Raw genomic sequence first — 16,364 nt, 5'->3', positions numbered from 1 at the left:
ATGCAAATATTCTTGTTAGTATCATGTAGCTGTAGATTCAAAAAAGAACAAAAGAGGTTTTAATTAAAATATTTGACAGTCCAGCTCTTTGAAGACATAGTCTTAACTTGTTATTCTGTAATAATTAGAGTGGAATTAAGTCTGTGTGCAGAAGGAGGGGATGAAAAGAATAATAATTTTCTTCATATTCTGATCGGCTCCCTGAAATATTTAAATAAAACCTTTACTCTAAACATCTCCTTTCATGATATTGTGTAGGAAAATAAAGAACGAGTAAGGTACATAAAGGAATCCGCCAATGATTGGAGACAGGATTTTCTTTACATTGTCTAATAGACTCGTTTATTATTGTAAGCTGGTAAAAAGAGACTTATGCTTCGTGTTGAAGAAAGAGTTATTTGTGCTTGATACATTGAAGACACTGTTCAAAAGCATTTTGTCCTTATAAAAGGATGACCCCTGTAGTAATTCTTAGGCAAGGAGGGACAAATTCAACCAACAAAAAGCACATCTCGCCCCGAGTTCCCCATGATTTCTCCACATATAGCAAAAAAATACACATCAGTAATTTATTTGAACATGCACATCAGTGAGTAGCACAGTTCCAGGCTACTCAGGAAACAAAAGGGAGAATATCAGCATTACCTAAATAAAAAAGAGAGGTGACTTACACCATTTTAATTGTCTTAAAAACACGGATAAGAGGAGCAATTAAAATAGCATCCTAAATAGTACTAGCTAATGTAGATTACATAAGTATACAATATGATTCAACTCAGAGTGCTCTGACAAGCATAAACCACCAGTCCTAGGAAACAAGGCCCAGATCAACTGCCGAGAAGATGTTAGATTCAGATGTAAGAAAAGTTACTTTTATTTCAGTCCTGAATGCAAAACCCAAGTCATGTGTGAAGACAGCATTCTAAAAAAGGTGGCTCTGTTTAAGCAAGGAGGCCGATTCCTTTTGCATTTTTATTACGTTTGAATTCTCTTTCTGACGTTTGCTTTCTCTACCCTTCCTCCCCTGAGCACTAATTTATCAAAAAAACAAAAAACAAAAAAAACCCAAAAAGGATTTCAAGGTGCAAGTTGTACATTCTTATCGTTATACCGTTTCATCTCTTTCTGGAAGACAGTATTACAATCAGCATTACAAGGTTAATTATTTTTCTCTGAATATCTGTTTCACATACATGTATTTCAAAATCATAATGTTGATTGGGAAAAGAAACCTACCAACGAGAGAGTGATGCGTCAATACCCTTCCTATTGTGCTGTGTCTTTCCCATCCCTTCTCCCTTTCCCTGTAAAGAGCTGTAAAAAATTTAAGGCAGATGAGGTATATTGCTGAAGGAAAAAGTTATTTTTGAAAAAAAACTCAAAAAAACTTTTATTCTGCCCTTCTACTCAAGAAAGACTACTCAACTATAAATCTAGTGCTAGAAAAAAGCAGGAAAGACACCGTTTGCATGTACCCTACTATGTCTTCTATTTCTAGAATGGCTTTTTGTTAATTTAATTTTAATAGAAAAAATAAGCACCTTAAGCTATGAACAAGAAAAGAACTTCATTCTTAGTGAGTCTAGAATCCAAACGGAATTAAGAACACTCACTCAAACTCTTTCACTCATTCTCACAAAGGCCAATGCTACTGCTCAGAATTGTAAAGTGCTGTACTTAGTATAAACACTTGTATACACTGCAGACACTGAAAAATAACCCTCAAGCACATTGTGTTATAGTTCCAAAAATATATTTACAGTCTATTACAAAGATTACAAATGGAAGTGTCTAGGTGACTATATTATGCTAATTAAAATTATTTTACAGATTATTTCTCCTTAGGGACAAAAAACATTTTAGTGAAATTAAAATGATTTTTCTAGTCAATCAAAAAATAAATTAAAATATCAAACAACACTGTACAGTGATTTAAAAGAAAAAAAAAGGGGTGGGGAGGGGTTGGGACGCAATCCTTTTGAGTTTTTCTATAGCCATCTTTGGTCCTAAATGTGGGAAAACACATTATGTAGCACTGAAAATACCTGTTCTTTTGTGATGCCCTGCAAGTAAAATAGAAAAATATAGTGCATTTTCAATGTATTCAGAGCCCACTACAGAGAAATGTGTGTACAAAACAAGACAGTATAAATAAAATTTACAAGTTTTACAAAGGAACATTTACAGGTTTTGTTTCTGTTATTTGATTGTTTGTGGGTGCCCACATTATCATACAAGACCAATTAGGACCGATCCCTGGGATCTTTCTCTATTAAAATCATTATAAACAGCCCAATTCTCTTTGGAAATACAACAGTTCAATTCTGGGGTAGTTCATGATTTTCGTTACTTTTGAAAGCATTACTCACAATATGTATACATTCCTGAAATAGCTATAAAGACACATTTAATTATTGCTTATGAAATTCTAACACAGTAATCAAATAATCTTGTTTAATAAAGCTTAAAGAAAAAGCCAGACCCTTCACCTCTTCCTTACATGGTAAAAAGCGTTCTTTCATTTAAAAAGCTTCTCACATCAGCGTTCACATATAAAAAGACTTTTTTTTTTAAAAACTGCAGTGGTGATATTCTGTGCAGCAAATTTGTTTTTGAAAGGTGAAAATTGTGAACTGCCCCTTTTATCATGCTTCAGAGTTCTAATATAAAACTTAATTCTTTCCTTTCATGTTTGGACTGCATTAAACAGAATAGGATATAAAATATATGTCAACTATTTCTCCTAAATTTCCTAATGTCTCGATATTGAAAAAATCGTGATGTGCTCAGATTAAATTTTAGATAACACTGGATAGTCTTGCTTTCAGAGACTTGCCTCCACCAACATTCTTTAGATGAAGTGCCTCATCTTTCTTTTTATAATCATAAACCTACAATTTGAGTTTTTATTAAGTTCTGTCTAGTAAAATCACTCTATAAACAAACTGTTAAAAGTGCCTTATAGTATTTATGGATCATTATTGCTTTTTTCATTGAAAAGATAGTGTGTTGTCAGATCTTTACAAAAAAACTTTCGTTTTAAAAAATATCAGAGCGCTTGGCAACTTGCATTTTCTTGACTACCTGCCAATTAGCAAACAATATCAAAACAGCACTGATTAAACAAAATTAAATGGCACAAAAGGGATACCAATGTTCTGACAGAGATATATCTTCAATCATGCTATGCTTTTTTTTTTAATTGGAGATTCTTTCAAAGGTACCCAGTGTAGTAATGTGTCATAGATTAACACTACAAAGGTCCAAAGCTATAAACAACTTTTCTAAAACAAAGTCCTTATGAAGAATAAACACAAATGATTTTAAAAAGGAATAGTCTGAAATCACGTATTTAAGGAAAATATTTCATTGATTTTAACAATAAGATCATGATTTTATTTGACAAATATATTCTTTCTTAAATTCTTTATGTACATTTTAAAAAGTCTATCAGATAAAAAGGAGGTTAGAGAGCTCAAGGTGTTTGGATGTTTTTTTCAGGTAGTACTTTGTTTATTGTCACTGCTGTTTTCCCGGCCACCAGTGGTGGATCCTAAATTCCCTTTTTATATATTCTGGTGGCACTTAGGAGTTCAAGTCTATAGGTGCTTCTTAAATCTTCTCTTCACTGTAGGAAGGACCCAGGATATCAACTGTCTGCTAGCAGCATTCTACGCATATACTGAAGGCCAGTACTGTTCTCTCGTGGTCCATAGTCTCCCTCATAAGGGAGAAACGCTTATCACACTTGAATTCCGGTTCCATGTAAATGGAGCATTTGTGCTCTCATAGTCTGAATGCTGCTCATGATTTTCTTTTGATGGCCCACCAGTGTGATCCCTAAACTCATCACATCCCTGAAAAAGACAAATGCAGTTTTTATTAGTTACCTTACAAAAATTTTATTTGGTACTAAACTGTCATCAACTCTTTAATTAATCTGTTTATCTCAGGCACACAGATCTTATCTTGGTGTTCTTGGATATTAAGATCCTGTTCCCACAGTGGGTCGGATTGGCAACCTGCATCAACATTATCCTTTGTAAAACCCTGCTACTCAGGATCTCAGTTTGTCATGATCAGTTATTTTTAAACTATTTGACCTTTTTTTTTAACAGGGTGAGGTGACTTTATTTTTTGGCCGCTATGCGCGACTTGTGGGGTTGCTCCCCGAGACCAGGGATCAGACCCGGGCCCTAGGCAGTGAAGGCACCGAGTCCTAACCACTGGACCACCAGGGAATTCTTTGATTTGACATTTTATTTAAGAAATTATCAAAGCCTTAAAATTATGATTAACTTAAGGTACAGCTAGGAAACGTTACTTGAAATGTAGTATTCTTGAATCTAAGGAAGGTTAAAAATATTTCATTGTTTAAATAGGATATAGTATGAATGGAAACATGGCGTGGCTCTAGTAGATCAAGAATCATCAAGGATCATACAAAGTGTTATACTGAGTTTAATCAACGTGTGGTAACCCTGAGCATGTTACTGGTTGTATATTTCAGTTTAGTACAATCATTTGACCACATTTTGGAAAAAAAAATTCCTTAAAGTGTGCAATACCTATGTTTAATAGCCTAAATTTGCCAGACGCCAGCTGTATCTATTAGCCAAAAAGACTGAGCTTAGGTATTTACAAGTAGCTAAAATATAGCCACAGTAGAGTACTGAGATATTTCATAGCCGTGGTCTAATGAGACCTTGAGAAGCACGGTTTTTCAGGGGAGTAGATTACTTTGCAGAGACAGGTGTAATTACATCAGCTCTACCCACGTAGTGTCTAGCAGAAAACCAAACGAGAGAGCATGCACATGCCGAAATTCATGTATGTGCCATTTCCTGACATGCCAGGAAAGAGTACGTGATTGCTGGCTTTCTTCTCATCTGAAAAATGTGAAACACTTCTCCCAACAGTACATAAATAGCATCCCACTAATAGAACCTTGATAATTGTTTCCCATTTTCAAACACACTGACTGAGAGGAACTGCATTGCCTGTAAGAGTTATACTGCAGCCAAGGAAGCTGAGGCCCAGAGATACTAAATGTATTTCCTAAGACCACATAATCAGTTATAGAGCCGGAAAGAAATATTTACTTCTTTTTACCTCCAGTTCAGAGCAATTTCAAATACTGTTTTATCAGGTCATTCTTCAATTAAAAAAAAAATCAATCAATCACAAACCTTCCAAAACTTAAGTTAAATTCTTATGACGGTTAATTGAATTAGGCGTCCTTTGACCTCTTCAGAAAGTGCTCGTACTGGATTTCATAATGCATTTTGGTATTAAAATTCCGAGATTTTTAATGTCTGATACAAACATGGTGAAAGAAATCCTCTTTTGCAATGAAGAAAGTTTCCCCAGTGACTAGGAATCTAAATAATACAGCAGGAGTTTGGGATTGATATGAATATACTGCTATATTTAAAATAGATAACCAACAAGGACCTACTGTATAGCACAGGGAACTCTGCTCAATACTCTGTAATAACCTAAATGTGAAAAGAATTTGAAAAAGAATAGTTATACATGTATAACTGAATTACTTTGCTGTACACCTGAAACTAACACAACATTGTTAATCAATTCTACTCCAGTATAAAATAAAAAATTTTAAAGATAGATAATACAGCGGTTAATGAAAGAGGAAGTCTCACTGGGTGGTGTTTTGAACTCTGGCTATGGAGACAAATTAGCTACCACTTACGATTGAGTCAGTTTAGGGCAAATATTTAAATTCTCTGAGCCTTAGCCTTGTCATATGTAAAACTACTGACTTAATAAAATTGTTGCCATGAAGGTTAAAAAAGATATTGTATGTTCAGAAGTCTGTTTAGCAAAATGCCTGGGACATAGTAGGCACTTATTAAAGAGACAATTTTCTCCCTGATTTTAGGGCTCATACCTCTTTAATATATGGAAGATGACCTAAAGTCTAACGTTTGGATTGCACCTGATACATTCTTCAATATAATTTTGCAGGTTTAAGCTTACTCGATAGTCATCCTGGCGACTGATTCAAGGGAGTTGTAGCCGGCTGCTGTGAAGTTATCTTTATATCTTTCCATCTTAATAGCTTGTAGCCATTCTCCAACTGAACAAAAGGCAGTGAAGTCAGGAGTGTTTTGATCCAAAAGAGGGCTTATTGGCCTGGGTGAGAATAATACAGAAAAGCAAATTTTTTCATGAATTATGAAAGAAAGCATGCCTTAGCCCCACAAAAATAAGGATATAAAAAATAAAATTACGTATTTAATTGATATTGTAATAACAAATAAACAGATATGCTAATAAAAATCTAATGTGTAAAGTTTGCCCAATAATTCCAAATTCCAAATGCATAAACAACAAGGTCCTACTGTAGAGCACAGAGAACTATATTCAATATCCTGTGATAAACCATAATGGAAAAGAATATGAAAAAGAATGTATATATACGGATAACTGAATCACTTTGTTGTACAGCAGAAATTAACACATTGTAAATCACCCATACCTCAATAAAACAAGTTTAAAAAAAACACCTAGGGCTTCCCTGGTGGCGCAGTGGTTGAGAGTCCGCCTGCCGATGCAGGGGACGCTGGTTCGTGCCCCGGTCCGGGAAGATCCCGCATGCCGCGGAGCGGCTGGGCCCGTGAGCCATGGCCGCTGAGCCTGCGCGTCCGGAGCCTGTGCTCCGCAACGGGAGAGGCCACAACAGTGAGAGGCCTGAGTACCACAAAAACAAACAAACAAAGAAAAAACAAAAACAAAAAAACCCAAAACCCTACTAACTACAAAATTTCTATTTTATTTAGATATGATGACCAGCAGATTGCATCTTCCGTATACTTTTCAGAGTATGGCCAACAATATTTGTAATCAGTAAATATTTGTTCATTTGCTTCTCTGAAAGTAACTGGGAGTACAGAAAGCACATCTGGCTGTGGACTAACTTGTTCAGAGGGTGCTTTTGAGAACATAATGCACCCACTGTACTAATGGCACCCCTTGTGCGCCTTGTGAGTTCATACACCTCCGCAAGGGCCTGACTACGGTACAGACAACAGAGCAATAGGTCTACCTGGCAGCTGAAGCTGAATAACTACTAATCTACATTACCATTACCATGAAGCATGCATGGGGCGGTTAGGTTCTTTTTAATGGGTATACCTCTTAAATCATATATTGAATTACCTTAATAATCTTTAACTTCATGGAATCATTTTACTATGAAACTCAAAGCAAAACAAGCCAATAGATAATATGGATATAATAAAAAACTAGGGCAACAGCAATAAAAATCCATGTAATATTGATAATTTGAAAATGTGAAATGCCACCTAATCACACAAATCCACTTGAGAAAGTTTTCTAAAATGACAGAGTGATATTGATCATAAATTTTATTTAAGGCAATAACAATGAATAGATCTCTTTAAACACTGATTTAACTAAGGCAAGCCATCTGAAAAGAAAAAAAAACTTCTATAAAGATAAGAAATTTAATATGGACTTTAATAATTTAACACAAATGTCGATTTGCCATTGGAGTGGGGCTTAGGAGATAAATGGTTCATATGAAGTTTGAATTTCTCCCAGATTTCATTTCTTTAGCTATTTCTTACCTACTACACGTTCCCAGGGGTGTCTTCAGACTATTTGGGTTTCGAATCATTTTGTCTAGAATTCCAACTATCTGTTCAAACTTTGGCCTTTCCGCACGTTCCTTCTGCCAACAATCCAGCATCAGCTGGTGCAGCCCAGCTGGGCAGTCCATGGGTGCTGGTAAGCGATAACCTTCTTCTATTGCTTTTATAACCTAATAGCCAAAAGGACATTAAAATATTACTGACTGAGATTCAATTATAATCAAATGAATTGCCCAGGAGGCAAAGTGATTTATCCAGATAAGAGTAAAGTACACTGCTATGCAAAAGACTTACTTATTTTTTCCAAAACATCCATAGATATTAAGCATGCTGTTAAGGGGTGCATGAAGCGCAGGGTATGATGACATTTCCTAACTAATTCAGCAATAGGGAGCAGCAATTAAGCTCACCCAGGGCGCAACAGATGGAAACGTTTTTAATGTCATCCCAGAGGTTTTCAAAAGGGAAGATGTTAACGGAACCATTTTATTGTATATAGCTGTGCATGTACATATCTTCCCATACATTTATGTATGGATTCCTCAAGTTGTAAAAAGAAGGTTTGAGTTACCCAGAATTAGCCCCTACCACAAAGTTTCACTTTTTGAAGAGTTCAAATGATACTTTTCAACAAGATATCCAAATATGTGAATGTACTATGACAGAAAATGTTACCAAGCACACTATTATTTTAAACGATATGAAGCTTATATACTGATGAACTGTATAGTGTTACAAGATACAGTATTGTGTTAGACCCTATTTGTACTGTTCATAAAGGTGATTGGATCACTTCCCAACTCCAAGTCCCGTGACCTCACACAGGCAGACTGAAACCAGCCTTAGGGGCTGGAGGGAGGAAGGTGTTATACCAGGAAATTGGGAAAGGTTACAAATCAGTTTCCCACTCAGAGTGCTGGCTGTTAAACTTTTATCAGCACATCACTACCCATTTATATCTATTAACAGCCTAAGAGGCTATTTGTATCAATCTTTGAATGTTAATGCACACTAAGCCTCCATAAACATTTGTACACGGCAATCAGAAAGTCCAAAAATTAATTATTTCGCCTTGGGTTTTTTATTTATATGGAAAGCAAAAAAAGATTTTAAAATCAGACATTGTTACAAATCTGAGCAGCACAGGGAAAATAATAGGAAAGCAAAAAAACACAAATAAGAAGGACTTGTAAAACATCAAAATATTATTCAAGAGGGATTAACAAATCCTTTGATACTAACATAATAGTAATAGAAATGTAGGAAAAAATGGCTCTCTGGAAAAAAAAAAGAGGTAACCTTGAGTTTTTGAAGAAAACAGGACTAAAGTAGGCAGACAAAAGCTGGCTTTAAGAAACGTCAATGAACTTAATATTTGTAGGGAAACATATCCTTAAGATGCTTGCTGACATTCAAGAATAGCACATTAAAATGTGAAAGGTTGTAGGATGGAATAAATGAAGTAGCTAGCATCAACAATTTTTAGACAAAATCCTCTGTATAAGAAAAACTGTGTCCACTTTTCTTTAAGGAAAATTTATATATGTAAATTGATAAAGTTTAAAAGGTAAAGAGATAAACTTAAATAGAATAATTTTTGAAAAATTTCATAAGTATAAAATCTTCAGCCCCAAATCTCCCCTGATCACTAGGCTGTAAGTCCATTAGTTTACTAGATATCTTCCCCTGGATTTTCCATAGGAACTTCATACTTTATTTAAAATTGAATTTTTTTACCTTTCCCCAAAGCTCTTACTCTTTCATTTAATGACACTTCCAGTCATCCCATCCAGAGAGCTGAAATGAGAACAATCTAGACTCTCTTACATGCACAGACAATTAGTCACCACTTTCTGATGATACTACTTCCTAAATACAATATACTCAGATGGTAGAAATATTTTTTCGTATATGTATATGGATATCTCTCTATCTCTGTGTGTGTGTGTGTGTGTGTGTGTGTGTGTGTATATATATATATATATACATACACAGTGCTGTAATTGGAAATGGCTTTACTCTGAAAATTAGGTTAATGGATTGGTGAAAATTATTTATTTTTGCTTATGTACTTTTGTTTTAAAGCTTATTTACCCTAAAGTTTATTATTAATTTTGAATACAATTTTTAAAATGTTACCTTTATATTTGTTTTATTAAATTGGTATGGGGTGGGGGGAAGTGTGGTAGAAAATACCATGAACATAATCGATTAAAATACAGCACATAAATATATATTTATTTTTGCAGTAATGGAGCCATTATCCCATAGTTTTGTAGTTATGTCTTTACCAAGTCTCACACTATGGGATCTTTCCTTCAGTACTTTATTTTGAATAACAGCTAGGGAGAAAACATTTTAGCGTTAAGTGACTTTAATCAGTGTTGGTATTGAATGCTAGTGAAAGTCGTATGAGAGTTTTAAAATTTTCCTGTTTATGACTCTGTAACTACAAATGTTGGATATCATTGTAAACATTCCTCTATAATATCCCTTTAAAAAGCACACAAGAAAACATACACAAATGGGACCTCTGTAAAGATCATCAACATATAACTACAGGAGGAATTAAATTAAAAAAAAACTTTTAAATGCAAAGAATTTCATGTGGCTTTGTATAACACTCCAGGGAAAGCGCTATTTTAGGATTCAAAATTGCTCTATGTTAAGTTAGATAAAACTAAAAATAATATGCTTTGGAAAGCTGGATTAAGTATTTAAACAGTGGCTCAAGTTGTGAATAAGTAAATTAATAACTGGTAAAACTTTATATATTCAAAATGACCAAATAGTAAACATTTATTTTTATGGGGAAAAGAGTGGCTTTCCTCTATCTTGAGGTTGCCTGTATCTGAACATATGCAGTATTTTTCTGAATTGATGGGATTCCACCCCCATGCTCATAAGATTGGGGCAATGCTTACTATTTTCTATCACCTCCTATTTCCCCACTTGTACCTTTTTCTCAGAAGCTCTGAAAGGAACAATGCAGGTAGAGAAATCTTTCCTTTTTTATTTCCTTCTAAATAATCTTTGAAACGTACATCTAAACCTTATCATGATCCTCTTGACAAAATAGCCTTCAATAGCTCTCCAATTAGAATTCTTTGGCTTTGAGCACAATATATTCTTAAATCTTTGTGCCAATGAATAAAGTAACATGAAATAACTCTTACAGGAATGAAAGAGTTAGTAAACTTCTGTAGTTATCCTATTGCACTACAGAAATTTGACGATTCCTAGTATTAGAACAGAGAACATTTATCAACACAAAATGAAACTTCTAGCTCTCAAAAACACAGGGGTTGGGCTTCCCTGGTGGCGCAGTGGTTGAGAGTCCGCCTGCTGATGCAGGGGACACGGGTTCGTGCCCCGGTCCGGGAAGATCCCACGTGCTGCGGAGCGGCTGGGCCCGTGAGCCATGGCCGCTGAGCCTGCGTGTCCGGAGCCTGTGCTCCGCAAAGGGAGAGGCCCCAACAGTGAGAGGCCCGCGTACCGCAAAAAAGAACAAAAACAAAAAACACAGTGGTTTACAAAATTTTAAAGGAGCAGCAGCAAAGTATAATTAAAATAAGAGACGCTCTGGACTGGGAATGGACTTTGGGACTCCAAAGCTGCCATTAACAATCACGCTCCTACCTACAGGGGCACCAGAGATACGTGCTGCGAACCTTGGTCTCTATAGGACATAGTTTGGCATAATTCAAGGCAAGCCTGTTGAGGATAAACCCGCCCTCAAGGGATGATTCAGCCAGGAACTGAGACTTGAGGTTCCGCAGGTTTTATCTGGTTAGCCTGCCAGAGAAACAAGTTATCTTTTAAGGATACAATAATCATAGTAAATATTTATTGAATACTTACTATACGATTAGCATTGTTTTAATTATCTCATTTAATCTTTACAAAAACCTTATTAGGCAGGTATTTTTATATTGATTCTAGAGACAAAGAATCGGAGGTGCTGAGAAGTTAAGCACCGGGAAAACATCACATAGCTGTCAGTAGAAGAGACAGAATTTGATGGAGGCTGTCTGACCACAGCCCATGCTGTTGAGAGCTGCATTATATTTCCAACTGGGAAAACAAAAAGTGTGCTGTGCAAATAGTTACACGTTCTCAGAAACAACAAAACACACAGTAAGATGACTGATCCTACACTTCCAAAAGCATTATGTGATTATCCATGGAATTCATTTAAAACATCTTTTTGTGAAATTACTAGAAACCCCTTGGATTTGCCTGTCGAGGTATGGCCTTAGCATTATAATAAAAGTCAAAGAAAAAAAGGAAAATATTCATAGCAATTTCTAATTCTAGATCATTCCCAGAGGGATAGGAAGTGACTAGGGTAAATGACATTTTAAAAGAACACTGGGATCCAACAGGGGACACTTCTTAGACTGCAGAGAAATACTTGGAAAACACACATTTGCTTGCCGAGATGTATTTCAGTATTACTACAGTATGACACTAGTTAAGAGAAAAAGGAGCACAGACAGACCCCATGATAATGGGCCTATAATACCTCAAAATGGGAGATAACATGATTGGCTTCTGTTCTCCACTTATGCCCATTTTCATCTCATTAACCTCACAATAACATGACCCACATTTTAGGCAATTAAATATTTTGGACCCCACCTACAGGATTACAGCAAAGTTTTACCAAAAAATCCACCATTTTTTATATCTTAATATAAAAAAAGTAATAAATCAGTGGTGACTTTTAAAAGGAAAAGTTGAGGGCTCACAGTTTAGCTGAGGATAAACTTAGTTACAAGCATATTATATTTTCAAAGCTCTTAAATGTCTTTTCATGGACCACTTTAAAGAATTATCTTTATGTCTCCTATCTTTATGGGTGCTTAATTTTTTACTATCCTTGTGACTACCTACCAGTAAATCGGATGATTTATTGGCCTACCTTAAGGTAAGAAGAAATGATTTTGTTGAGTACTATAAACAGGAAAAAAAGTAATCCATATAATGAAGAATTTTAAAATTTCATAATTTGACTATGAAAATTATATTTGGACTAATTAAGACATAAATTCAATTAAAAGACAGCCGCTGTGAATGCCAAATATAAGTATTTCCAATTTGTGTATTATGTATTATATTTGACTGCATTTATACATATAAGTTCTGTCTTTGAAAGGTCATTAATGGAAAGGGCTAAACACCTACAGATTTTACAGAAGAATGAAAGTTGGAAATTTATTGGGAAAGCCTACCCTTTTGGTTTTAACTGCAAATACCTAGATTCTAACTGATTCCATTGCAGTTAAAACTCAGGAAATTTATGGGCACATGAAAAACAGTGAGGAGTAATCCTGTGATAAACCTATTTGGGTGTGGGGAACTTCATACATATGCATATTATCTTTTCCCAAGATTTTCTTGCTTATTCCCTGCTTTAGAGTGCAACTAAAGCCTCCTGGCACTATCTACCTCATTGATTTTACAATACAGTCAGCCCTCCATATCCTGGGAGGATTCTACATTTTCAGATTCAGCAGCCATGGATGAAAACATTTCAAAAGAAAAAGGAAAACCAGAAAATTCCAAAAAGCAAAACTTGAATTTGCCACACACCAGTAATTATTTGCACTGCATTTACATTGTATTCATCTCTATTTACATAGCATTTATATTGTATTAGGTATCATAAGTAGTCTAGAGATAATTTAAAGTATACAGGAGGATGGGCACAAGTTTAGTGCAAATACAATGTCATTTTGTATAAGGGACTTGAGCATCCTCAGATTTTGGTATCTGCCAAAGTCCTGGAACCAATGTCCCATGGATACTAAGGGACTAGTGTACCTCTTTTTTATTTCTTCAGAGTGATCACAGAAACCTCACTTTATTTAGCTTTCAGCCTAGAATTCTGTGGAGTTCCTGACAAATATTAACTATCAACTTAGATCTTGTTCTCATGGTGACTTAAGAAAAGTCGCCTGTAATCCGAGGTATTGAAATTTGAGGGCTTTCTAAAATCCCTAACAAATTTCTAGCAACTAAATTTAAACAATATAAAGTGAGTTGATTCAATCAAGGGTGATTCTCTCGATCAATCTAGACTGATTTTTAAAACATTAATGTCTCTGAATATCTGATGAAAGCAACAGTCCCAGAAAAATAACATATATTCACATATACAGAGGATTTCCATATGCATCAGGGAGTTGGCAGGTCACTTAAGTCTCTCCATGGTCTCCTACCCAGAGACTCCAAGAAAAAAGCTTTTCTCTAGAGAATTTTTTTGCTAGAATGGAATTCATTATTTTAAATTATCCAGTTTTTCCCACCATTTGTATATTGAAGATTAAACATATAATTGCTCAAATACCAGTTTAACATAAGTATAAAATAATGAATATTATGCTTTAAGAAGAATATTAATATCAGTTTCACTATAAAAATTGAACTGCATAGGTAATTTCTTGTGTTTGAATTTAATAATTTAATAATTCCGACCTTTGTGATTAAAAAAAGAAGAAAGATGGTGCTAAAATATTCTAGGTCAGAAGTAAACTTCATTGTGCCTATAAAAATTTCATTTGATCAGTAAAAATATTTATTAATACTTGATAGACTAAATATACATTTATGATATTTAATTTTCAAGAAAAACAGTAGGGAATACTAAAAACTAAATTGAAGATATTTATTTTTTTTCTTCTTAACCATTTCTATTATTTATTTTTAGAAGTTAAGGGAACTTTGAATTTAAGTCATCTTATATTCCTGTCATTCCCTTTATGTTTGAATCTAGTACAGAAGGAAGGTGTCAAAAGAAATGAAACTCTACCGAGTGTCTAGGGAAATGTAAATATTTCTCTTTCTCTGCCCCAAGGATTTGTTTGCCCACATTTTGACAGTCCATGAAATCTTTGACACTGAGACCTGTCGAATATTAACAACTTTGCCTCTGCCAAACGGACTCATCATTCAGACTTTTATCTTTGAAAAACCAAAACCAAAAAAAAAAACCCCAAATAAAAAAATTTTATGTCATTATTCAATTCGAAATAGCAAAAGATTTCACTGATTTCAAACTCCCCCTCTTTAGGCTGTGACTTTTTCAGCCAATTCAAAAATTTGTTTAAAAATGTATTGAAAATTACCTTACCAACAAGCTGTCTCATTTTAGTTGTCAAAAAATAGCTATTTATAAGTTTTAAGAACCATAGGAACTTGATGTGGAAAATTCTAAAATAAAAAAGGATACTAATTTTATATAACAATGATCATGATCTGTTTTTGAAAAATAACTCAACTTTAATGTTAGTCAGCATCTATTGCTGTCCATGTTTATAGTACCTCGAGAATTGACTACTCCAAACCAGTTTGCTTGTCACATCCTTCTTTTCAATGGTAATATAGAATTTCTTCAAGCAGCACTTAGTTTTTTACTCTATTCTTCAAGAGCGTGCATTTTTACCATTTCCAAATTCCTTCAGAAAAAGGCTTTCATCAATTTGCCCCAACCTAACCTTCGTTTCAAATCACTAACGATGTATGCATCTCCCTTATAGGAGATGCATAGGAGTCTATTTGGTTGGTCCCCAAACACTTCACTAAGCCTTTATTTCTGGACTTTCCAAAGGGCTCCCTTGGCAAATTCTCTAATCAACTATGAACCAAGGTCTTCTCCATATTTCTAGTTCAAATCCAGGGTACCTTCCTAGACTTTACATTTGCTCTACTTTTATCTAAATTTCACTCATATTTTCAATAAATTAAGCCACATGAATCTGCCAGTACTTGAAAGCTTCTGGCTTACAAAAATGTTAATTTCGTAAAATTCAACTTAGAGAAGCAAATATTTACTTGCACTTATGCTATATTGTTTTATAAATGGTTTCTTGGTGTGAGATGTATACGCTCAAGAACTATCATCAGCTTCTTAAAGGATAACAACGTATCTTATGCCTTAGTAACAAGATACACATTTAATAAGTTGTATTTTTAGAAGAAATTTCCAAAGATAGTCCCATTGTGATTACATTCTAAAATATCACTATGAAACACCAATATTGATCATAAAATCTAGGTTATCTCATGAAATTAAAATTTAAGTAAATCAATCGACAATAGATAATTTAAACAGATTTTATCAGGAAATTAAAGAAAAGAAAGACAAGCTGTAACAACAAAATCAAACACAACCTTCCTAACCCTCCCCTCTGCAAATGATTCTTTTATTCATGTGACTCTCCCACAACAGGTGTGCAAGCTCAGCTTGATTACCTTTATTAAGGAGAAATATCCTTTGCAGGCTTCTATTGTGTCCAGAGAATTTAAATTAAAAAAGAAAAAGCAATTCTTCAAAATGAAGACAAAATGAAATTAACTGAACCATTAATTTATGGTAATTATTGTGGTAATTTGTGGTAATAATTGTGAAAACTCAACAATCATCTTTTTATGATTCTATAAAAGTTTCTTCATATGAGCCATTACCTACACGTTCCCATAATATGAATATTAATGTATTAAATAAATCCTTTTTGTTTAAGTAGTGTAATACCTACATCTTGATTTGACATGTCCCAGTAAGGTCTTTCTCCATAAGACATAACTTCCCACATGACTATTCCATAGCTCCATACGTCACTGGCTGATGTGAATTTCCGGTATTGTATGGCTTCAGGTGCTGTCCACCTCACTGGAATTTTTCCACCCTGTATAAAATGAAATTGACATTTTAAGTATGTATAA

At 34.5% G+C, this 16,364-nt stretch overlaps 1 protein-coding gene across 10 annotated transcripts in view; it reads right to left on the bottom strand.

Annotated features, from left to right (window-relative positions):
- Window positions 1–314: 314 nt before the first annotated feature.
- Window positions 315–16,364, bottom strand: part of EPHA7 (EPH receptor A7) — a 167,030-nt gene continuing 150,980 nt past the window's right edge. For 5 of the 10 annotated variants that reach the window (XM_032651528.1, XM_032651529.1, XM_032651530.1 and 2 more), the window contains exons 14-17: window positions 16,178–16,327; window positions 7,614–7,807; window positions 6,001–6,156; window positions 315–3,857 (exon numbers count right to left, since the gene is read on the bottom strand). In XM_032651528.1, coding sequence (XP_032507419.1) covers window positions 3,743–3,857; window positions 6,001–6,156; window positions 7,614–7,807; window positions 16,178–16,327 — 615 coding nt within the window. In that variant the 3' untranslated portion in view covers window positions 315–3,742. Of the gene's footprint in view, window positions 3,858–5,458; window positions 5,499–5,996; window positions 6,157–7,613; window positions 7,808–16,173; window positions 16,328–16,364 lie in introns of those variants that run through there. The other 5 variants (XM_032651525.1, XM_032651526.1, XM_032651527.1 and 2 more) reach the window with 4 other exon arrangements.

Source organism: Phocoena sinus, chromosome 12 (genome assembly GCF_008692025.1).
Source record: "Phocoena sinus isolate mPhoSin1 chromosome 12, mPhoSin1.pri, whole genome shotgun sequence".
In the NCBI taxonomy this organism is placed as follows: Eukaryota; Metazoa; Chordata; class Mammalia; order Artiodactyla; family Phocoenidae; genus Phocoena; species Phocoena sinus.
Note: the sequence above shows the minus strand (reverse complement) of the source record. Positions and strands in the feature narration are given on the sequence as shown.